General features: G+C 34.5%; 3 protein-coding genes across 4 annotated transcripts in view; 2 read left to right on the top strand and 1 right to left on the bottom strand.

Annotated features, from left to right (window-relative positions):
* Positions 1-3045, bottom strand: part of LOC117105771 (serine protease HTRA2, mitochondrial-like) — a 10185-nt gene extending 7140 nt beyond the window's left edge. For both annotated transcript variants that reach the window (XM_033247052.1, XM_033247053.1), the window contains exons 1-3: positions 2479-3045; positions 1276-1483; positions 607-801 (exon numbers count right to left, since the gene is read on the bottom strand). In XM_033247052.1, coding sequence (XP_033102943.1) covers positions 607-801; positions 1276-1483; positions 2479-3017 — 942 coding nt within the window. In that variant the 5' untranslated portion in view covers positions 3018-3045. The remainder of the gene's footprint in view (positions 1-606; positions 802-1275; positions 1484-2478) is intronic.
* A 1575-nt stretch (positions 3046-4620) lies between these two features.
* On the top strand, positions 4621-15620 carry LOC117105624. The gene is made up of 7 exons (XM_033246800.1): positions 4621-4779; positions 8231-8297; positions 8839-9169; positions 9529-9652; positions 10380-10724; positions 12378-12464; positions 14450-15620. The coding sequence occupies exons 2-7, from the start codon at positions 8243-8245 to the stop codon at positions 14696-14698; spliced, it is 1191 nt and encodes a 396-aa protein (XP_033102691.1). The 5' UTR covers positions 4621-4779; positions 8231-8242; the 3' UTR covers positions 14699-15620.
* A 4615-nt stretch (positions 15621-20235) lies between these two features.
* Positions 20236-24549, top strand: part of LOC117105819 — a 9503-nt gene continuing 5189 nt past the window's right edge. The window contains exons 1-3 of the mRNA XM_033247120.1: positions 20236-20594; positions 21419-21503; positions 22001-22340. Coding sequence (XP_033103011.1) covers positions 21437-21503; positions 22001-22340 — 407 coding nt within the window. The 5' untranslated portion in view covers positions 20236-20594; positions 21419-21436. The remainder of the gene's footprint in view (positions 20595-21418; positions 21504-22000; positions 22341-24549) is intronic.

The following is a 24549-nucleotide window of genomic DNA, read 5'->3' as shown; positions in this document are numbered from 1 at the left end:
CCCTCTCCCAAAAAGATATAACATTTCAGTTAAGTTAAGGGCTTAAATAATCGATTTTAGAGGTACAAAAATATACTGTAGGCCTAGGTTAGGCCTACAGCCAGTGGCGTTACTAATAAATATACATTACTATTAATAATTTATTATTAATATATTAACATGCTTTAATTTATACAGTCTGTACCACCTGTAGTTTTGTCCTTGTTGGAAATAAGAACAGAAAAAAATTTATCTTTCTCGTCACTACTGCCATCCATCGCTAAGGAAAAAATATGTTGTGCAGACTATATGGGTGACCTTTGTGGGACCGCATGAATACTGGTGTGTAGTTTTGCTATCGGAAACAATTTTGTAGAATGGAGAAGTGGTCATTAACGGCAAAAAGTGGCAAATTATGTTCTATTACAAAACCCTGGAACAATACCCTGATTTTGCATGAACATATTAAATACACTAACTTATATGTTCAACTTGATAATTTTATGTTAGTACAAAATAATCAAGTTAATTTTATACAAAAATATAATTTTTTGGGGGTATTTTCATAGTACAGTATATCTTTTAAAAAAAACAGAGGTCCCAAATGCTCACTGGCAGGAAACTCACCGTGATTGCCGCATCAGTCTGAATATAATCTATATCTTTGTTTAATCCAAGTTCCTTGCTTGTACGGCTAACAGCACTCACAATCCCAGCTGTTATTGTGTTGCTTAGTGACAAGGGACTTCCCATAGCAACCACCCATTCACCTGGCCTCAACTGGGATGATTTCCCTAGTTTCAATTTAGGAAGTTTTTTACCCTAAAATGAAAAAAAAAATCATGCTAAAAACTTCTATAGGAGTAAAAATTATAAATTGATTTTTGAATCCTTGAAGCATGCTTAAATTGACAAATATAGGGATGTAAAAATATATATTTTAACATGAATTCTACAAGTATTCTAAACAGTATTTCTTGTTTTCATATGTACTTCAAGGTAGCATATCCTGGCGATAATAAAAAATTAATAACTATTTACTATAAACAATTTTTTAAAAAGATTACACTGCACTCTCAAATTCAAGAACACTCTAATTCCGAGGCTCTCCTAATTTTGAGAACCTTCTAATTCAGAGACCACCTTTTTAAAGAACCAACAATCTTCAAACTTTTAACACAAAGCTACCTCTATTTAAATTATACCGACCGAATCCTGAGACCACCCCAAATTTTCAGGTCCCAAAGATGGTCTCGAATTGGAAGGTGAACTGTATTTCAATGGAACTAAACTTACAGCATTAATTTTCAATGCAGCCAAATCAGAAACTGAGTCCACTGCAATAACTCGACCCTCGTACACTGAGTCATCTTTCAGCCGAACTTTTACGACACTTATCTGTCCATTGGCAACAACATGAGCATTGGTCAAAATCAAGCCATCATCCGAAACAATAAAGCCTGACCCATTAGACATTGGAACTTGACCTCTACGAAAAGGATGCCTGTAAAATATAATAAATGTAGTTTAGAAAACAAGTATTGGGTCATATTAAGAAAGGCAGAATTGATTAATTTTTGTAGCTGCCGGGACTCCTTAAGCGGGGGTCGGGGGGGCTGATGGAGGCACACATTGAGGTCCAAGGTAGAGCTCATGTCAATGTTTTGAGGGGGGAGGGGGAGCGCAAAGTATTTTATATTGTTTTTCCATACAATGTTATTGATTTATTAAATCTTATCTGTCTCGAGGCCCCTTTGCGAGGTCCGGGCCCCATCTTGCTCCTTCTCGACGGTAGTACCTCTACAATCAATCAATCTACATAACTCAGTAAATCTTGATATTAATTTAAAACAATCTGTTATGATGTTTCAGACAATAATTTTAGCCAACAATGTTTTGAGCAATATATCTTGTGGAAGCAATGTGAAAGACACCTACATATGTGACATGGGTTCCTGGTAGTATGTGAAGATCCGATTAGTAGTAAAAATTAATTGCATGATTGATTGAAATTATTTGATGCTCGACATATACATGCAATAATCAATGAAATGATAAACGAGCGAATATACAATGTCATGATGAGCATCATTGAATAAACTGAGTTGTACCAGACTTTTTAAAATTGCCATGGATATTCTTCCAACATGCTGAACTGCCATACTGTGAAGTATTTTAATTGCGTGGATAATAGACCAGGAAAACTAGCTTAAATTCGCACTGAAAATCTCTAGAAAAATGGGTGAGCAGAAACGCAACTACTGTAGGCTCATTACTGCATATGTTTGTTGTATATCAAGAAATTTTGGAAATCGGCCTTTATTTTTGGAAATGCACGGATGGATTTCTAGGGCTAATTTCTGCACGTTCCGGCTGTAGTGCTATAAGATACGTTTAAGGTAAGTGTCAAGCCACCTCCACCACCAGAATCAACACATCGGATTTGTATGTCATCGTCGGAACAATATCCAATGTTTTAGAAAAAACAAATAGGCATACCTTCCTTGAATTTCTATATACACAACAGCTGGTCCAGCTAGGTCTACTGTGTCTGCTATGAAATTGTATCGATTTGATCTTTTGGATTTCAATTCCTCACTGTCAACAACAATCTCCGATGCTTTAACGCCACGTCCGGGTAAAGATAAGCCTGTATACGGTTTATTATTAGCATTATCACTCTCTTCATTTATTACATCTTCGTCAGTTGTACCAGAGAGTCTGTTAGCTTCCTGTTGGAGTCTTTTCCTTTTTTTCTCTCGCCTGGGTTCCCAATGTCTAGGCGCCTCGATGAATGCAGGGAGGTAGGGAGCAGTGAAGATGAGGAATACGATTAGGGCCCCATACTTTCCAGTCGTTAACCAATATTTCCGTCTATTTTCCTCCATCTGTTTTTGTGTAATTGACCTTATGGGTACATACTTACACGTTTGACGTATACATTGTGAGAGTTTATTATCAAATATATGAGCCACCTTCTTTATTCCGAATGATGTTATTAAAGGCCTACACGACCTCACTATGATGGAGGCTGCCATTTTTATTTGTAGTGCCCTCTCTCGGTAAAATTATACACACTGGTTCCCGTCGGAGTGAAAACTTTTTCTCTTGTGTTTGTTGTACCAGGGGATGGATGGTTACGTCAGTGACGTAGCAAGTTATTAGGACAGTTGGAACAGTCCCACACAATTTTTCTAATGGGTCCACAAAGAATTGATCTACATATTTTTTAAATGGGTCCAGATTTCTGATATTTAGCCTAAAATGGGTAAACTTTTATGAAAATGGGTTAAGGTTATCACTTTTTGCGTAAAAATGGGTCATCAACTTTTAAGAAAATGAGTCCACTATTTGAATACGTGTAAAGTTGGTTAACCTGATATTCTCCCGCACTGTTTGAAAATCCTGGCTACGGTAGTGGGTACGGTACGGTGAAACTGTATATATTCGTTGTTTCCTGTCTCTTATACACATCTAGATGTGTATAAGAGACAGATATAATATAATATAATATAAAGCCATGCTTTCACAATTGTTAATGATACTGCTGCACAACACATGATGTTCCGCTTTTTATCATATATTTACATTATTAATTATGTATTTATTTCTTGTTTTACCTCTGGCTTGAAAACTTAGTTATCCTTACGTGCCCACACAAACATATAATCCTTAACTACTTATTCAAAATGGTAATAATAATAATAATAATAATAATAATAATAATAATAATAATAATAATAGTAATAATGATAGAATGAAATCATAAATAAAGCTATAATTAAGATGTATAAATACATTATTCTAACTGTCACGCATCATTTGGTAATTAATTAACATTACTAACCCTTTCTTTAATTTGTAAAATATTGATGTTTATTAGGGAAAACATAAATAAATAAATAAAATAAGCGGTAAGGTTACTTGATTTATTATAAGTCAAATCTATACATATTAATAGAACGTTAAATACCTCGCTATAACCTTTATATTATTATGTAATAGACTTTTTTTACTAAGTATAGGGCATATATAAATTGTATTGCATCCCTTTATCACATTCACTGAATCATGAAGATGTTACAGTTATTAATTCGTGTTATTGAATATTACAGTAAGCATGAGTATTTCCTAGCTAAGGATGTTAGAAGCCCTTCCGAATTTGGCTTTCACTAAGCCAAGGTTTGCAACTGAAGACATTTGCTGGGTATTTTACACACATTGGAAAGTTAGTAAAAAGTGCATTCTCCGTAAAATGAACACAGTTGTATAACAATGAGACATTGACGCAACGCATTACAAAATGTGCATGTTTAGATGCCTGAAAACGGACCAAAGGTGCGTTTTGTGTTCCAAATCATGTGAAAACGTGTATTTTATTTCTTTCAAGGAGAAATGAACATCTTCGCATATGTTCATCAATTTAAGTGAACTTACACGATGTGTCCCTTGCCACATGCATTCGCCGAAAATACTTAAAGTAATGTCACTGTAACCTTGTCATTTTCCCATGGCATCCGCTTCAATGTGTCAATTTAAAACCCTTTCCTGACTATAGGTGCTTATGATTCGATCTACTTACAGAAAACAATACGCACTTTGAAAGTGATACATCAATTACAAGAACCCGAATCACAAGATTACTTAATAAGTGCCTTAACACTACATCAGCCAACTCTATTTTTGGCACCCACATTTTGTTATTGTCCTCAACTTCAGCTATTGAATCTGTTCAGTTCTCTGTGGGTCACACTTACTCTTAACTTACTCTCACACATAGGCTTACCAACACCTTCACAGGTAGGTATATCAGTTAATATTATGTGGTCATCAGGTAGTCTTATTTGTTTACAATTTCTTTAAAAATCTATGAAACTTTATTAATAATTTAAATTTTAGTTGGTATAGTTTATAGGCCTAACCTTTTGTATTTTCATTATATCCAATGGTGAAACTATCTTCCTTTTGTTGCTGCTGGTGGTGTTGTTGTTGTGGTTGCTGTTCTGCTGCTGTTTTGTTACTGCTGCTGTCGTTTATGTTGCCATTGTTATTTATGCTGTTGCTCTTGTTGTTCTTGCTGTTATGTTTATTGTGGTGGTGCTGTTGTTGTTATTACTGTTGATGTTTTTACTGTGTTGTCACCGTTGTTTCTGTTTCTCCTGCTGCTATAGCTGCTGCTACTAATGTTATTACTAATTGTGATGTAGTTGTTGCTGTTGTTGTTGTTTTTGCTTCTGTTCTGTTATTTTTATTAAATTGTGAGCTGATTGTTGCTGCTGTTGTCGTTTTACTGTGTTGTTGCCGTTTTTTCTGTTGTTGCTTTTGCTGTGCTTGCTGCAGTTATTGCTATTGTTTCTTGTGCTAATATTTGAGATTTGTTACTGTTTTTGCTGTTGTTTCTGCTGTTTTTGACGTTGCTGCTGTTCTCGTCTGTATAAAGAATAAAGATTTGTGTCTGTACTGTCTTCACCAATTAGTTTTATTTTGTATATTTAATCATCTTATTTATGAAGAAGAAAAATCAATGATAAAAACAAAACAGAAATAATATCCGTATACATCTCTTACTGAATATAAGTCAATTTCGATTACTGTAATCATTTGACTGTAATAGAAATCTTATTTATGATGTCTATGATTTTACAATAATTCGGATTTCAACATATTTAAAAATGTTCTTGGTGTGACATTATTTGGTTCTCATTCATTGGATTAAATTTACTATTAGGCTGATATTGATAAGAAAAGGGAAGAATTACCGTATGGCAATTGAATGAATGATTTTAAGTTTCTGTGTCATACAAATAATTTGACGTCAACATGACAGCATTCCTGAGGCCTAAATGTGGAATTATTTCAAATTCAAACGGATCATTATAAAGTTAGGCACCTGAGCATTATTTATTTGTGGCATTTGCTAGTTTCCATAAGGTTTTACACGCCATCGCCGACAGCTAATGGCACAGCGGATTGGTCGATCGATTCTGGAAGGCTTCTCGATTGAGTCGAGGACGGTTACAGTATACACAAAACGATTGCAGTGAAAAATAAAACTTTAGAGAGAGTATTGCGATTTTATTAAAACCAGGCTTTTAGTTATGATGTCGTATCAGGAAGTGGGCTAATATTCCTTTGTTTTGTTATGACTGATAACATTGCCATTTATTTCAATCTGTAGGCTACTAATTGTTGTGATAGAATTGAGAAAGTTAAATTACCAATGTAAACCTTTTATGTTAGCATTTAACAACATTATAAAGCTACAATTTAATTTCTTTATTCCACAAATTTCACAGATAAACAACATTTTACAATTCACATTCTTTTTTTAATTATATATGGAAAGGTATCCCACCACCCAAGCATCTCTACATATGGGACCCTAATTTCTGCCAATGTCTCTTAAGTTTCTTTATAATGTAGTTCTATGTTCATAGCAGCTACTGTACTGTCATTAGGACTAATTCAATTCAATTCAATTCAATAATTCTTTATTTATCCCTCATGGGGCAATTTTAAAACAGGACTGAAATACTCAATAAGTTAAAATCATTTATAAACATCGAACAACAATAATATATATAAAACTAAATAAATAGTAAGTGTATAAATATAAATCACTAAAAAACATACAAAAGAGACTAACCAGAATCATAACTGTAAAAATATATGTAAAAAGCTATCGTTATATAGTATTTATTTTATTATTATTATTATTATTATTATTATTATTATTATTATTATTATTATTATTATACATATATTGTCATCACCCCTTTTATGTTATTTATATACTATGTTTTGTGTTTATTTAAAAGCCTTATGCCTATAGTAATGAAAGAATTAAGTTTACGTTTTGTCTTACAAAGTGGGCTACGATATCGTGTACCATGTGGTAAAAGTACAAATTCATCAAAAAGTATATTTTCTGGTTCTTTTAAAATATATTTGCATTTAGCTAGTATCTGTTTGTCACAAAATGACGGGATACTCCGCAATGGACTGCCTGTAATTTTTGAACATACATTTACTATATTTTGTATGGCAGACCTCTCCTTAAGGGTAAGATTATTAAACCAACATATAAATGAAAAAGTTAAAACGCTTTCGATAAATGAACTATAAAAACACTTTAAGAATAGAGTTATTTACTTTAGACTATGTTAATATATTGGTTCTTATACGCTGTTATCATGTAATGAGACCTTTTTACGATTACATGATTAGTGACGTAATTTTTATTTATTTATAGGGATAACTTACAGTACACATTTTGAATTGTTCACTTTTTTATTGCATTTATTAACTTTCCCTGAATCGGTGTCCTTAGGAGACAGTCAAGTTGCACTTAAAATTTAATAATTCCTGCGTCCACCTATCCTGTTATTTTTGAAGTATGTAATACATTGAGACTGGTTAAAGTAAAGAGCTATGTGATATAGTCAAGTACACTTCATTGTTGAAGTGGGTTAGCGCAACTAGACTAACCCAACACCAACTCTCTCTATATCTCTTGGGGTGCTTCGGCTTATTGTTCGTGAATTCTGTTAAAACCATTAAACTGATTGCTTCCCGTATGAAATACTTTTGGGAAGTACATGGTGGTTATCTTCCGTTGGATAGATGGTAAGAATATATAACTCAGGAACACACAGAGCAATTAAAATACTATCAACACAAACTACTCGTTAATATCAGAATAAATCATTTTGCATTCGGATCATAGGCGAATGTATTATTGCCCTAGTCTTAGCATTGTCTATATTTAAAAAAAATATTGGGGTTTTTTTTTATTGTTATTGTAGTATTTAGTCAGGCGTTAAAATTTGAGTAGTAGCCAACAAATATTGGCAGTTGAACATACTATTGTATGATGATGACACACGCGTACACCGCGATAACCTGCGTTTAGCTAAACCTTTGACAAACATCGTAGAAGTAGTGAAAGGGTCGCTATCACACTTCAAACGCAAAATTAAGAAAAAAAAAAGATTTCCGCTTTTCCTTATTCCTTGGTTGCAAAAAGTTTGCTGCGTCGAGGCATTGTATGCGACAAGTTCGTAAACCAACTTTCGCAAACATCTGCGTCTCCCTCTAATTTCAAGTGGTTAACAACAATTTGCCCGTGTGACACTTGTAGGCGTAATGTCTCTTGTGTTTGTTTCAAAACTCGCTTATAAATTGTTTTACTTAAAACCGAGCTTTACATTTATTCATACATATGAAGTTTGTGTAAAATAATTACCAACAGATTTACTGCAACATGGAAACCAGCTTCCCGCGTGATGATTTCATAAGCGCTCAAGAAGAATCCATTGGTAAGCATCTCCACGTTTACTTTATATCGGTGAATACAAACTAGATTTATATATAATATAAATACTATATCATGGCAACAAAGAAGTGGTGTAACGGGGGCTTGGGGGCGCACTCTTAACGTAGAAACATTTCACCTCATTCCACTTCATGTTGCCAGCTAAAGTCACCGACTTAACCTTCACGCCCCAGACCTTCGTGCTAATACTCCTAAATACGCCATTGTAAACAAAGAAGATTTTTTTGTTAATTTTACAGAAAATTTTCGTTTCAGTTCCTAAAATTACGCTAAAACATTATTCTAAGTTAGATGTGAATTTTTATTTATGACTATCCGCCTCTGAACCTCTTCTCATTTATGAGCTCTTCATTTTGTTAATTGCCTGATTGTGATTGATTAATTGGTAGACTGACTGACTGAATGAATGGCTGATTTATTGATTGATTGATCAATTGATCGATTGATCGACTGGTTGATCAGATTGATTAAGTGATGATTGATTGATGATAGGTCGATCAATTAAATATTTTTCTTTTTTCCAGTTGAATATGAAGACTTCGATAGTACCAACCAAATACGCGCTCATTTATCGATTACCATCATCGCCTGCTTCGTCTCGTTCATCGGTAATACTTTAGTTATTTTTGGCATCTGGAAGACTTCTCTTTTACATGATGTGACGTGGCTATACCAGGGTGTGGTATGCTTTTCTGTGATCCTACACACTGTTGCACTGCCCTTCGCGTACGTGTCTCACACGGATCCCTTGAATTGGCCGTTGGAGGGCGTATATTCATGTCAGGCTGTTCACTTTTTCTCTGACTTCGGAAACGTATTTATGCGTTTGTCTTTGTTGGCAGCATGTGGACTAAGGTACACCATTATGGCCTATTATATTATTTCCCAACCTATGTGCATATTGATATTTTGGATGCTTGTTTAAAGGCAGGCCTATTATATTATTTCCCAACCTATGTGCATATTGATATTTTGGATGCTTGTTTAAAGGCAGGCCTATTATATTATTTCCCAACCTATGTGCATATTGATATTTTGGATATTAGTGCTACATAAATATTTGTTGATTGGTTTACTAATAATGTGACTGACTGATTGACTGACTGACTGACCTAAATGCATAATGTAGCTCAATGAGGATGTGATATACATTTTCATTTCCGTTTGAAAACTGTGATAATAACTGTGTGTGTGTTATTTTTTATTACTGATAGGTGGCTTTCTCTGACATCACTAAACAGCATAACCAAGCGACGTCCGGTTCTAACGGTTATGATTTTGGTCACCATCACAATAGTAGTGTCAATTATATCCAGTATACCTTCTGTTAGATTCGTCGTACGTGCTGAGTTATTTATATTCCTGATATTATTATTGAATAAATTAATCTCCTTCTAAGTATATAGTATATTTAAATAAAGAAAAATCATCAAAACTATTATTATTATTAATAATTTTCTTTTAATCTTTATTATTATTATATTTATTATTAGTATCATCATCATCATCATCATATTAATTTTAATTTTTCTTTAAACACGTTTATCTTTTTGGTAGACGTTAAATCAATAGTGGGAAAATGTGTAAATTAAAGGAAATCTATAGCTTTACCGGTAATCCCCTTTAGTCGGGGTTTAGGAATTGTGGGTGATGCTTTTTGCCCGCCGACGATACTGTTGGACGGGTTTTATAAATTTACCACGCACGAAGGGTTGTAGTTTCATTTTCTTACTACCCACACTTCATTGCCACTGAATATTTATCACGTCTTAAGCTGATTGTTCTACTAGGCGAATTTATTCGTGCGTATCGAAGGCGTCGGTTCGGTTCCTGAGTTCTGATTGGTTGCGAACATTTTTCGCTTCGCAAAAAGTAGAAAAAGTTCGAATTACCAATTTCGATAAAGCGAAAACTCCGATAGAAATGTAAATGCGCATGCGCATGAGCGGCGCTTTCGATTCGCGCGAATAAATTCGCCTAATGGAAAACCGACTTAAGTGTGTAGATTTAATATTTTATGCCTTTGATTAGAAAATTAATTACAGATCTTTCCTTTTAATTTCAGTTCCTATACAATAACGAGTTTGGACATCGAGTCTGCCTTTTCAACGATGTGCGTTCGGCAAAGTACAAGATGTGGTTTACATACCTCGCTATAATGACCTTGATATTCCCCTTACTGATTATGGTTTTGTCAAACACCCTTTTACTGATTCGTGGAGATAGACTTTACGCAAAGGACAGTAACCTACGCGTGCAATTCCATAATCACGGCCTCTCAACTGACCAAACGACAAGGAGTCAGGCACTCGACCCGACTATGCTCTCCTCAACCGTCTTAAAAAATCCAATGTCAGACGAAAAAGTATTGAGTGATTTAAAGGGAAATCAAATACTGCAGACACTAACGGCAAGTACTAAAGAGCTTTCGATTGCAAAACGACGGTAGGACGTACAACGTAATGACGTCACATAAAGTTCTCATTGTCGCGTGGATTCTAAACGCAATTTGGCCACTAGGTTGTTCACCAGAGAACGTATACAGAGGACGGTCACGCATGCGGCGTGAATCCGTCCTAGCGTCACTTCGTCGTGCAAATCGAAAGCTCTCTATTAAAACGGCACGGCCTCGTCGATGGGTTGCCTTCAACTACCGGCTTAAGGCCAGGCTTTGAAGTAGACATTTTTTTTATAGGCCTATATAATATGTTGTACAATTAAAAGACACAAAAACCATATAGGACGAAAAACTTCATATAAAAACTGGAGGGGGAAGGTGGTTACGCCCCCTTTTTACAAGTTTTAAATATTCATTCAAGTATTCTGTATGTCAAATATGCTTTTTGTATCTTAGAAAAATCAGTTGTATAACATAGCAATTCTCCGGAGCCTGGCTTTAAGAAATGCGTTTATATTGTAAATAAAGCCGAATTCTCTTTAAAGCCGGACACTCACTGCGTCGTACGACGGTCGTACGACGAATCCACATTTGCTTTCGGCGAGCGATAGACGACGCAACGTTGGGTCCGCGTCTTCGCGTGCGTTCTTCGTCGTGTTGCCGTCACGTCGCCGTCGCACGCAGTGAGTAACCGGCTTATGCCCCTTTCCCACATTCACGATTTTTGCTACGATGGAGCACGATTTTAAAAAGTTTTAAAATCGCGCTCTATCGTAGTGATTCGTACTCAAAAAGGTCAAGTTTTACGTTTCATCAAGACTCTACTAGGACGCTGTCAAGATGTATTACGGCACTAATGCGATAGTGCGACGACATTTTTACGAATCATAACGATAGAGTTACGATTTGTGACGACGTACTACGAATTACCAAAATTTTAATTCGACGTCACTACGATTTTACAAAGACGCAAGCATGACGTTAGCACGATTTAACAAGACGCACATCACAAAAACAAACATCACATGACAAAAAAGGGCACTGTTGAAACACCATCAATATTTGCAAGCTGCTGCTATAGAAGAAGAAAATGTGTTGGCTGCTACAGTTATGATAATTAATGCATAGGCCTAAACGAAGTGTATGGGCACAGCCATGGCTCTTACGTCGTCCATATTTTAGACAATATGAACACCTACTAGTAGGTTTTCTGACACAAAGCCACGTGATATAAACCACGGTCTTCATGGTATCCTGCTGGCATCGTATCTAATCGTCTTAGAACCGCTGCGACGTCTTGGCTTGTCGTAGGTGTTGTTGGTATGGAATGGAAAAGACACAGTCACGACAAACGACGACAACGTTACGCCACTTACACGATGCCGCTGCGGTAGACCAAGATCTTTTTCACGGCTACGATTTTTTGAACATTCCAAAAAAATCGTGCTCATCACGATGACATCAAGAGCCAGTACGATGCAATACGATGAATTATTTTTGACCACGACATTTACGACGACGCTTTTGCCATTTTTCAAAATTGAAAAATCGTGCTCTGTCGTAGCAAAAATCGTGAATGTGGGAAAGGGATTAACAGAAGAAGAAAGTGTGTGCAGTTTTAAAAATGTATAATGATGATAATTAACTCTCTATTTATATTTTTAGTCTGATTCATCGATTGTTAAAGATAAGAGTTATTTGATTGGACTTGAAGATTTAAAGAACACACTTACAATCCGTGATCAGAAGAAGGTAAAAAGAATACTTATTATCCTAAAACTATTAAACTACGCAACTATACAATATGAATGATATAAATATGTTTATTTCTGAAATTAAAATTTGGTTGATAAATATAGAACGACAGAAATGTTTTTAAAAAATCAATTCATATTCCAAATAAGCATTACAATATGTTCAAGCATACGTTTGGAGTAGATAAATACTTCGCTACCAATGTTCCAACCACTCCGCAATAACACTGCACTGTACCACTCAGAAGGCGCCACCATCAACCCTACCCGTCCTGTGCTGGAGTTGATGGGTAGTATAAGTTTACACACCTCCAATAATGTAATATAATATGGGGAATGTATATTCCACTAAACATAGAATAACTATATATATTACAAAAACGAATTGCTAGAATGATTCCAGATTCACCACTTAGAACGAAAAAAGGTCTGTTAAAAAGTTAAATATATACGATCATAAAATACAAGTTGCATGCTTTATGCTCAAGTATCATCTTCAAGAACTACCATCTCCATTTGAAAAATTGATTGATTCAATAACAAAATCCGATGCACATCCCACCCAATAGACTTGATATAAGTAAAAGATCAATATTTATCAAAGGCCCACATTATTGAAACAAACTGCTAACCACTATTTAACCAAGTAAAATGACATCACTTCCAACATTAAAGAGAAATATTTAAAAGATAATATTTGAAACATATATAGATTGGTATGATTTAATATTTAACTTTTTCAATATATTATTTATTTACTGTTAAACTGTATAATTCAATAGTTTACCTGTTTTCAGGTTATGGTTGGCAGTACCTGATAAACCCCAGTCCATTCTGAGTTATCAAAATGCGGGTGGCAGTACCTTATAGCCCCCAGACGCTGCCTGGGTAAACAACAGTTGAGTATCCGTTTTCTGTTTTTATTTTCACGTATTTTTGTGTATTCAATGTAACTGAAAATTGTGTATGGTTTCAGCTGCAATCGCTTCTTTTGGAACCTACTGAACTAGAATTAAAAGCTAGGATAAATGTTGATTATTTGGGTATATACTATAAATCAACAAGGTATCTGCGCAACAACTACACTGTGACTATATCTAACCAACAAAATCCGATTTGGCCTAGAGGTAATATTTCTGCTTCTTGCGCTGTAGACCTCAGTTCAAACCCGGCCAGCGTCGGGTGTTAATATGAGTCAGATCGCTCTGGTCCTCGAATAACCCTCGTATGAGAGTTAGGCGGGATAAGGAACAGTGTATCCGTTATATGTTGGTTCTCGCGCTGGACCGTGGCTGCTGCGGGTCCCCATGGGCCCAGCCAAAATTTCCAATTTCAAATTTTTGGAATTGGACAAAAAAGGAAAATTTAATTTAATTTTATATACGATTTTTTTAATCACAATAACATTGGTTGTTTAGGCCACGTAAAATCGTAAAATAATAAGTAATGATAAAGTAAAATAATAATCAATATTCATTTACAGCGCGCTAAAATTATTGCAAAATGGAGAAACATACATTCATTTTATTCATGGATTTAAACTTGAAACCTGTATCCAGCAATAATGTACCATTTGGAGTGCCGGTTTACGTAACGTTGACACTGTCGTTCTGTGGTTCATTATCCAAGGAGTTGGGGGAGAGGCTTTAACGGAATCTACTGGAGGATCTACTGCTCCATGTTTCTAAAGATTTCTTATTTTAAATCCGTCATTATGTAACATCAGGGAACAGTGAAATTTCACAGTTCCCTGGTAATATGAAATGTATATGCCGGCCTAAATATACTATGATTCATTTTCAGCTAAGTCCTGATCAGCTAGGTCTGTTACTCTACGTAACAGACTTATCATGATAGGCTATTTCATTTGATGAGTGTGAATAAGACGGAAACCCATTAAAATGAAAGAGAAAACTAATAATATAAATACATGTAATGATATGTTTTTATTTGTTATTAATTTTTTGTTTGTTTTTGTTTTAGGCAACTTTGATGCAAGTTACAATGACCATATCATTTGCAGTATGCTTAGCACCAATTGCTATTGTTTGGGGTGTCTATGTCAGTTCAGATTTTACTAACAACAGTCCGGCACTTTTTCATAGCTACCGCATTGCTGGATTGATGGCGACTACATTCCCAATACATATTCCCATAATTTCATTCTTATTTTCTCGTCACCTGCGTGGGAATGTAATAGGTGTAATAAGAGGAATTTTCTTTAAAATATAATTCACGGAAAAGTAATGGAAAGTGATTATGAGTTTTTAAAACCAGTATCTAGAAACAAAATTTGTCGATATGACGTGCAAATGGTGGGAAAAGTGTGGTTACTCCCTTTATCCCCAGTTTTTAAATATTCAAATATATGTATCTCATTAACCGTTTCCGAGATTTTTGTCAAACACTATTTTTTTTTTTTTTTTTTTTTGTCTCAGAAAAAGCAGTTGTACAACATATAACTTTTTTCACAACGGAGCAATTTTGATGAATTAATGCAAACGCTACGCCTGTCAGCACGCCTAAATGGACCTTTCTGACCAATCAGAAAAGTGCCAGGAATACGCGCGTGTCCAACAAGCACACGTGTTGTCACACAAACACACATGTTCGCGTATATTGCACCACTGGTCTCTATAATAAGCAATTAGAATACTTTCGTATAGTACACTAGCGGAAATATAGGCCTATTATACGAAGTTTTGATTGATGCAGGAAAAAAAATCGTGCATCTGCGCGTCGTAGTGCTGGGTGATAGCTGTATGTGTGCTAGGTGAATTTATCAAGTTAAATTGATTTACAAGTTAAATTGGTCTTTTGCGCACGAACCTAAAAAAAATCAAGCAAACCGTGTAGTAGGCCTATATGAAAAAATAGTGCGGTGATGGGGATATGCAAATAAAATTGGGAGTTGCAGTGATGACGTAACGATTGACTTATAATAGCTATTATAATAAATATCAGTGGTTTCAACACTGTCGTCTTGTGGGACTTAGCAGCAATGGGGCGTTTTCGCTTCACGACGTTAACCTCAACGTTAACGGATGACGTCAAAATGTATTCATCTCGCGTTGCGGAGTACGTTAATTTCAGGATTGTATGTGCTCGACGGAAGTTAGTTACGGGTTTGCGCATACGTATTTCGATTCGTTTACAAAAGGGGCGGAGTTATCGCGTTGCAAGTTGGGTACTAACGTTAAAGTTAAGAAAACTACCTAATATCTAATGGGAGGGGCTTAGTGAAATGGTCCATTACTTTAGGTGAAACAACTTTATACGCATATCTGCATCCTATCTTATTTTAAAGATAACTTAAAATTCATTTATTGTTTAGAAGTGATGATAATAAATCAATCAATCAACAATGATTTGTATAGCGTCAATATCCACGATAGAATGCAAGGTTCAATGGCACTATGAAAATGGTATTGCTCAAAGTGCACACTAAAGGTTAAAGGTTGAAGGTTAGTACTAAGTACTGATGTTAATAGCATTAATATAAATTTAAGATTAAGAAAAAACAGTTTACATGCGTCTAAAAAAAAATAGTATAAGACGGAGAAGAGATCATATTTTAACTCTTTCTTGAAGATACTGACTGTAAGATTAAGTTTTGATCTCTAAAAGTAGGGCATTCCATTATGTAGGGGCAGCAATTGTGAAAGAAAAAAAAACTTTACCATTTCACCATGTACATCATTACAATACTGTACAAATAAAATATCACATTTTCAATTTCATTGAGCAGTCATAAAATAGTTTAAGGACTGTGAATTGAAAAAAATGTGGGAATAACGTAAAACATCCATTCGATGTACATGTATTGAGCTAGATAAACATTGCTCATTTTTATAAAGAAGTCAGCAATCACAAAAAATATATAATTTTAGTAATCTTAGGTTAATTTTCATAAATTTGAAACATTATAATATAGGAACACATTATTGCACCATACACGTGACGATGGTTGTAGTGAATTGCAGCGATCCATTTAGTTGAATACCGTTTATTTGGGTTGTTCTTGAAAGTGGTAGTGACGATGAGAATAAAGAGAAACTCACACATGGCGCCATTACGGCAAAGTGTGCGACCTAGTTTGCATAATCCCATAGAGAGGAATATGACCTTGAGCATGGCGCTTTAAAGAAAAAAAGAATTATCCCTCAGGATGCGTCAAGTAATCCCAGGGATCCAGCGTTCAAGATTCCGTAAATTAAAAATATTCCATTATTTTACTTTAAGCGTATATACTTCACGTGACCTTACACCCAACCCACCCGAATATACGTGTTGCACACTATAGCCGAATGTACCCGAATGTATCCGGATGTACCCGAATGTACTCTATACTCAAATGTATAAATATTGGTCTTACATTATATTTTTGATCTTGTTCCGGATATGGATCTACTTCATTTATTATACAAGAATAATTTTATACTGTAGAGCATTTGTAAATACTGTAGAGCATTTATAAACCCTTATATTATTTACTAACATCATTTGAATATAAATTGTATAAAAAAATGTATGAATAAAGCGTTGTCTATTGTATATATACAATACCACATTTTCTTAATGCTTTATCTGGTTCTTTGCAGTGATTTTATTAAACCTATCAGGATTTACCTACTGTCATTATACAAGCATAACAGATATTATTATTATTATTATTATTATTATTATTATTATTATTATTATTATTATTATTAACAGCATAATAAACAAATAATTCACCTTTGTCATTTATAACATAAAAACAAATAACCTAATAGTTACCTTATTAAATATGATTAAGTGAACAAAAAAAATACAATGAACATAATTATGATGATATTTATTATTATCATAACAGTAATACATTGATGATGAGAGCGAAGATGATGGCGGTGGCGTTGATGATGATTAACATGATGATAATGATGATTGATGATGACGATGATGAAAATGATGATGATGATGATGAAATTAACGATTATGATATTAATTTAGTGAAATAAGTGATTACATTTGCATTGTTTACCATCTGACAATGATTATTGAACGCAATATGCCGCTATTTTATTATAAACATATTAGGAACATTCTTAAGACCACCGTACAGTTCATATAAGCAATATATCCAATTTCACATTGTTCTTTCGAACATTATCTAAAGATACATGAGGCAGAAAATCTTTGAAAACTTAACCAAGGTCATAAAATTGGGGTAAAACATGCATCAGCTAATGAACATAGTATAATTCATTCACATTATTCATTTCTTATATCTTGAATTTAAAATAGCAAGCAATGCACTAAGCAAGTTAGAAAAGCGTTCACGTAATTGTAACTAAGAAAGTATGAAATAAAAACCCTTACGTGTAGATACAGGTAGATATTAATTAGTTTTAACGTTTCGAAAGGAATTTAGATTAGTTCTGGTACTAACATTTCTCGTAACACAAAAACCAACAGGTAGAGGAAATTTCTCCCCCAAAATTTTATTTTCTTATAAAACACCAATATAAACTGTTTTTAGGTAGGCCCCCACACAAACACTCAGAATTGCCAATATTTTTCAGTAGTTGTTTAGCGTTTAGTAGGAAAACATTTTTTTTGCTATGTTGACAAGTGATTTTTCTAAGAAACCAAAAAAGTTGGTTGACTAAAAACTCTTAATGAGATTCAGAGTTTTGAATATTTAACAACTAGAGGAGTGGGGGTATAGCCTTTTCCACCATTTTTTTTTTTATTATTTCAAACAATCCCATTAACCGCTCTCGATATTTATTTTTCAAACATACTTTTGTGTCATAGAAAATCAGTTGTACAACATATCAAATTGTTTCCCTTTCTTTTGTTTTGGAGCCTGGCCTCTTTTGGAGCCTGATTTTAAGATACCCTAAACTTACAAAGTGTTTGGACTCGCATCATATCACTACTCTACTTGGTATTTGCTGTATCATACAGGTCATATTTTGGAGATTTATTCTCCATCAAAAAAGAGTTCTAGGATGAAAGACTAAAGTATCTAAATCCAATTACTGCAAATTCTTCCGGGGATTATTTTACTGTTATGTTCAAGTCTTGTTTTGTAAAGTATTGGTTAACTACACCAATAATTTAGTTGTTAGGCATCAGGTTATCATCACGTTCAAAATTTATCAGCGAAGCATGACCATCGTTATTGTGTATAAAAAAATCATCAAATATTTCCTTCATGTTAAACAGTACAGTATTATAGAATTTTGGTGAGTGGCACATTCTTCAATTAAGTTTGATTCAAACTAGAACAATTTATTGCGTTAACTCAAAGGAAAACAATGCTATTAAACCTGTAACATTGTTCGCATTGTGTATAAGTTGCAGGTAGAACTTTTAACTGCAGAGTGGTCTGATTATTTTTTTCGATAATTTTCCTCACGCCTAAAGAACGAAACAAAATAATCATCTCCAAAATGACATATTTGAAATCCTACTGGCGGAAGAAATTACTGCCTAAATCGGTTAACATTGTAGCCCTATACGGTTAAAAAAAATAATCATATGATTACAATTTATATTAACCAGGGACAAAATAATAGTCTAACACTAAAGTGGAGTCACGAGGGAATAAAGAGAATTTAAGTTTAGTCTTAAGGGACTATTCAATTATTGGTACATCCGTCACCAGGTACTTCAAAAATAATATCTTTACTGTCTGGACATGCAAATTTTAAAAATTCACTTTTTCTGTATTTTGTTAAACGATTTTTACATTAATTATTTAAGGAGTTTAATTTGTGACATATTGTTTTGGCCATAGCTGAAAGTTGAAAACCATGTAAATAATTGTAATGAATAGACAAATGAAAAATAGATAAGATTGAATGATAAAATGCTGTTTATACTGATACTACATTAAATACCTCAAAATTATATAGGCTATTTAATTTGGATTTGACCTGTAGGTTGGTAATTAAGATGTAAGCCTTAATCCCAGGATCCAGGGATAAACCCAATGACTTATTCTCACGATTAAATACGACTCCACTCCCTAAGCATCCGTCATAATGACAGTTCACAGAGTTTCGCACTGCAATTGCGGTGTGTGCTGTGAAAGGATAGAGTGTATTTGTATTGTTATTGCTATAGTGTGAACCAGGTTTTAAGCTTGGTTCACATTGGCATGCCTCAGTAGCAATCACAAGCGGCTTGACGCAAATAAAAGACGTGGTTATGTCACTATAATTATCTATTCTTTCTCTTGTGAAAAAGTAGACCAGAGGTTCGAAAGCTACAGTAGCACAATGTTTTCGATTATGGTACGCGCATTCTATGTGGTTCACACATAGGGAAAATATTACACAACAATGAACTGTCGTTCATTGTTGTGTAACGCGCCCAAATTAATATAGTGTGAAACAACATTAAGTGACTGGAAGTGCACGTACTGTAAAGTTGTGCATATTTTATTTGAAAATACTTATCCAGGATAACACACCCAAAGGGATACCATAGCTTGTTGAAATTGGCGGCTCTTGTTTAAAATAAACAATTGAAATACATAAAATAATCGGGAAGATATATATGCAAATTCAGTATGGAAGTGCTTTGTAACTTCTTTTGAAAACATTTAAAGTAGTACATTATAATTTTTCGATACGTGATGTTTTTATAAAATAAATATTTTTGATTTTATTATTACTAGGCCAATGTATGCTTCGTGAACTTAAATGTTAACTCCAATGCTTCATAGGTACCAAGCTCATGTGCTTTGACTTTAAAAGTTTCTTCGCGTGTGATTCTGCCAAAATACTTTCCGGTGTCGTCTTCGAAGGATCAATAACTTACTTTAATCAGCAGAGGGATCTGTACGCATGCTCAGAGGTCCAGTTGTTCCAAGGCCTTGGGGAAAGTAAAATTGGAATTGGATATTGAAAATACATCTATCATTCCCAGTAGAAGCTCTACTAACAGTTTCTCAGCTTCTTCAGTTGTGGATCGGAAACCACAGAGTGTGTGCTAAGGAACTTGAATAGCATAACACACAGACAACCGTTCAATTGCCGCAGAATCGTTCACGATTCCACGACGTCCATGTTCGCCTAAGTGCTCCTAACCACTGGACATTATTAATATATATTGGACATAGAAGACAAAAATCGTAAGTAGACTAGTAAATAAGGGATAGAATTTTAAATATTATATAATCATCCATATGCTTATTTTTTATTATTTGATCTGAGTATCAGTCAGAAATATTGTAAGAACGTGTTTCAATTTCAGTGATGAGGTAAGTTTTTCCAATATAGCACTGTATCATTCTGCAGAAATTATACGCCTACACAGACCAAAACCAAACACAATTGATCACGAACTGGTTAAAAGTAACCAAAAAGTAAAAGTTCTAATTATCTTGCTTTAATAACAATAAAATACTAAGAATAATTTCGCATAGAATATGTGTTACACGTTAATTAACATCTAGTGTAAAAATCATTATCTTCTTCCTCTTCATCATCATGTCAGCAGCAGCAGAAAAATCATCGTCATTAGGTACCTTCTTGTCACTAGGTATGCCGCTTGCTTGCTCTTCGTAATCTAACTGTATCCTCTTCTTTCCATATATATTTCCACTTACCCATAGGCTATAACATTCGTTATAATTATGATGTCGTAAGGCCTAATAAAGTTCATTTTAATACGAAAGTCACATCATATTTTCTTTTTATTCATCATCAGCTTTTGCCAGTCCACTCCTGGACGAAAGCCTCAGCATGTTAACGCCATATGTCATTCTGTCTTTTGCTGTGCTAAACCAATTCGCTCTGCCCCAATACTTATCGATCTCAACTCTCAATCTTATACCATCTTATACGCTGTCTTCCCCTGGACCTTTTGCCATCCATGTCTCTCCATTCTGTTACTATTTTGTCCATGTGTTGTCTGACATTCTGCTTTAGAATGTTTTATCTTTATCTTTATTAGATACATCATAAGGAAAAAATGGACGAAGGATCTAAGTTTTGGAGTTTTGAGGTTCCATCTTACAAACAAGATAAACAAAGTGAAGGTAATTAAAATGTCAATTTCTGTTTTCGTCCTTATCATTATCATCATCGTCGTCGTCGTCATTGTCATAGTCGTCATCAGCATCATTATCATCATCATCATTTTTAATATTGTCATAATAAATATTGCCACCACCACATCATTATCACCAATACCATCATCGTCATCGTAATATCAATAATAATAATAAACACTAATAATATAACATAAACAAGTACAATAATAGTAATACTTATACACATCTAGATGTGTATAAGAGACAGATGCACTATACGTTGCCTGAACCGACAACTTTATATTCATTTATATATATATATATATATATATATATATATATATATATCATCATTTATTCATTTTTTTAAATATAAATAAAATGATACAAGGATTAAAATATTGAGAATACACAATTTCAATAAAAGATTATTTTTAAATAAATAAATAATAATAATAATAATAATAATAATAATAACAATAATGATAATAATTTTTTTTCAGACGAGACTGTAGATGAAATTAATGTACACGCAGAGCCATGGTTGCAGGCATATTTAGTTGTTACCACCATCGTATGTGTTATTGGCTTTCCTTCAAACTGTGTCATAATCTACCTCATCGCCAAACGGAAACTATATCGAGATTTTGTATGGTTCCTGCACGCAGCGTTCTATGTCACTTTGATTCTTCGCATAATAATGGTTCCCATAGAGTACCACGCGTCTCGTCATCCGAGTGGATTTGCTTATGAGACAACAGGTTCGTGTAAAGCGTTTCACTTCTTCTACGAGTTTACTGATGCAAGTTCAAATCTGATGCTCTTGGCGGTCGTATTCATGAGGTAATGCTTCTTTTTAAACTGAAAATATATTTCTTACAACTTTTTCCTCACCGTAGTCACCATAGTCCTCATTATCATTACCTTTATTTTCCAGTTTCATTTCTGTCACTTAATATGTTAATAATCATCTTCATCATCCTTGTCATCATCAACATTATCATCAGCGCCATTCTCATTGTATTCACAGTAGCATTCGCAACCACAAAAGTATCGTCATCATCAACAATTATCAATTGTTGTATGGTCACTAACATCATCAGCAGCAGTATTCTATTACCATTATCATCACCGTCATCATCATCATCATCATCATCATCATCATTATACTACCATCATAAGTAGTATTATGTTAACGACCATGGTCAACAACTTTTTACCAAACTGTCATCAAACTTTCAGCATTGTCATCATCATCATCCCCACCATTATAAGCACCACATCCTCAGTAGCATTAGGGGCCTATAATTATTTTCAACACCTTCGTCAGCAGCAATATTATCTTTGACAGAAATAGTGGCATTATCATTATCATCCATCGTATTTCTGCCATCACCATCAGCAACAACTCAATCATCTCCACATCGTCATTTGCATTTATATCATTGTCAACACTATTGTCAGTAGCATTATTACCTTCTCTAGAGTCAGTGGCATTATCATACCATCATCCATCACCACCACCATTATCGTCACCATCATGATCGCAATCATGATCAGCATCACCAGCAACAGCAACAACAGCAGCAACATCTCCATCATCTTTACAACGTCAGTTTTATAACATCATTGATAACACCGTTGTCAGTAACATTATTATCCAGATTATTATAGCATCATTGATCATCACCACCATTATCGTCATCATCATTAAATCACTAGTAGCAATCATCACCATTACCGTCATAAGTAGCATTATCATAATCACTATCATAATCACACGCTGAACTATCGTCATCATTATCATCACAATCGTCAGTAGCACTATCGCACTATCGCACTATCATTATCACCATCATTATCTCCCCCACGTCAGTAGCACAATCATCTATGTAGGAAAGCAACATTATCATTATTCGTTAGAGGATCTTCAACAGCTTTTTTCAACCTCTTGAAGAAACCAAAGAAGATGTTTCTTTCTAGGAAAATATTTTTTGCTAGGACTGACACATTTGATAGCCTTCCTTCGATTGACTAATTCTACCGCAAATCTCGACAAACGCGTTGATGAGTAACCAAATAATATCCAAATGTCATGTGTTTTGCATGTGAATGCATGCAGAGGAATAACCAAAATATAAATTCGTAGAAAAAATCCATTGACTAACATCTGTATTAGAAAGAAGATGCTATATGAAAGGGTCCCGAATTAAATGGTAGCCATTTCGTATGGGCGCAGTCCAAGATTGTGATAATTTGAGCATGAAGGCACGTTTTGTCTTTTGAAAGACATCGCAATAGAAGATTCTCAAAAATATATCGTCGTCTTCAGAAATGTGTAGTAAAGATGTTGTTCATCCATAAAATTGATTAACCAGTCTACTCTGGACGCAGGGTTCCCGGAATGACGCCCTCAGCGGCGTGTGCGAAGCACAACTCAGAGTCAGAAGTGGAAGGTGAATTTCGATTTGGTTTCGTAGTCAGATTTTCGAGAAAAACTTCAGCTTCCCGTATTTCTCGACTGAGACGTCAATGGGAGCTGTAATTTGTATAGCAAGGAGATGGTGCTACTCTTAATTTGTATTAAGGGAATTTACGCCCACAAACCTAGTTAATAATATATTAGTTATAATAGAAATTTTTTTTTTTTTGGTGACGTCACACTCACGTTATAGTTAGCATGCATACGTCATAAGCTAGATTACGTCACCTTTTCCTGGTAAGGCAAACTCTCCCGGCGTGCTTTTTTCATGGATAAACAAACACCAGTGCCTTGCCTAGCTAGGGCTACAAGAGCCGCATAGTTAGCATTATTTAAAGAAGGTACGTCTGCAACTGAATTATTCTTAGGCCCTAGTTAATTTTTTTTTTCTCTTATTTTAATTTATTTCATTCGAAAGTGTACTTTCTATCACATATAAATGCACTGTCTACTTAGGCCTAGGCCTAGTCATATTATGCTTCATCGTCCCATGCTATACACAGTACATCAGTAGGCTAGCCCACATCTAGATGTGTATAAGAGACAGATTTAGTTGTTACCACCATCGTA

Source organism: Anneissia japonica, unplaced genomic scaffold (assembly GCF_011630105.1).
Source record: "Anneissia japonica isolate Jap-2015-1 unplaced genomic scaffold, ASM1163010v1 scaffold287754_len4335492_cov202, whole genome shotgun sequence".
Taxonomy (NCBI): Eukaryota; Metazoa; Echinodermata; class Crinoidea; order Comatulida; family Comatulidae; genus Anneissia; species Anneissia japonica.
This window is presented reverse-complemented; position numbering and strand designations above follow the sequence as displayed.

Bases quoted from the DNA above. Each gene is read 5' to 3' on its own strand.
- LOC117105624 (XM_033246800.1), top strand. From the start codon at position 8,243: ATGGAAACCAGCTTCCCGCGTGATGATTTCATAAGCGCTCAAGAAGAA. The intron at 9,653-10,379 runs GTACGTGCTGAG...TTTTAATTTCAG, and splicing joins TACCTTCTGTTAGATTCGTC to TTCCTATACAATAACGAGTT. The intron at 12,465-14,449 runs GTAAAAAGAATA...TTTTTGTTTTAG, and splicing joins CAATCCGTGATCAGAAGAAG to GCAACTTTGATGCAAGTTAC.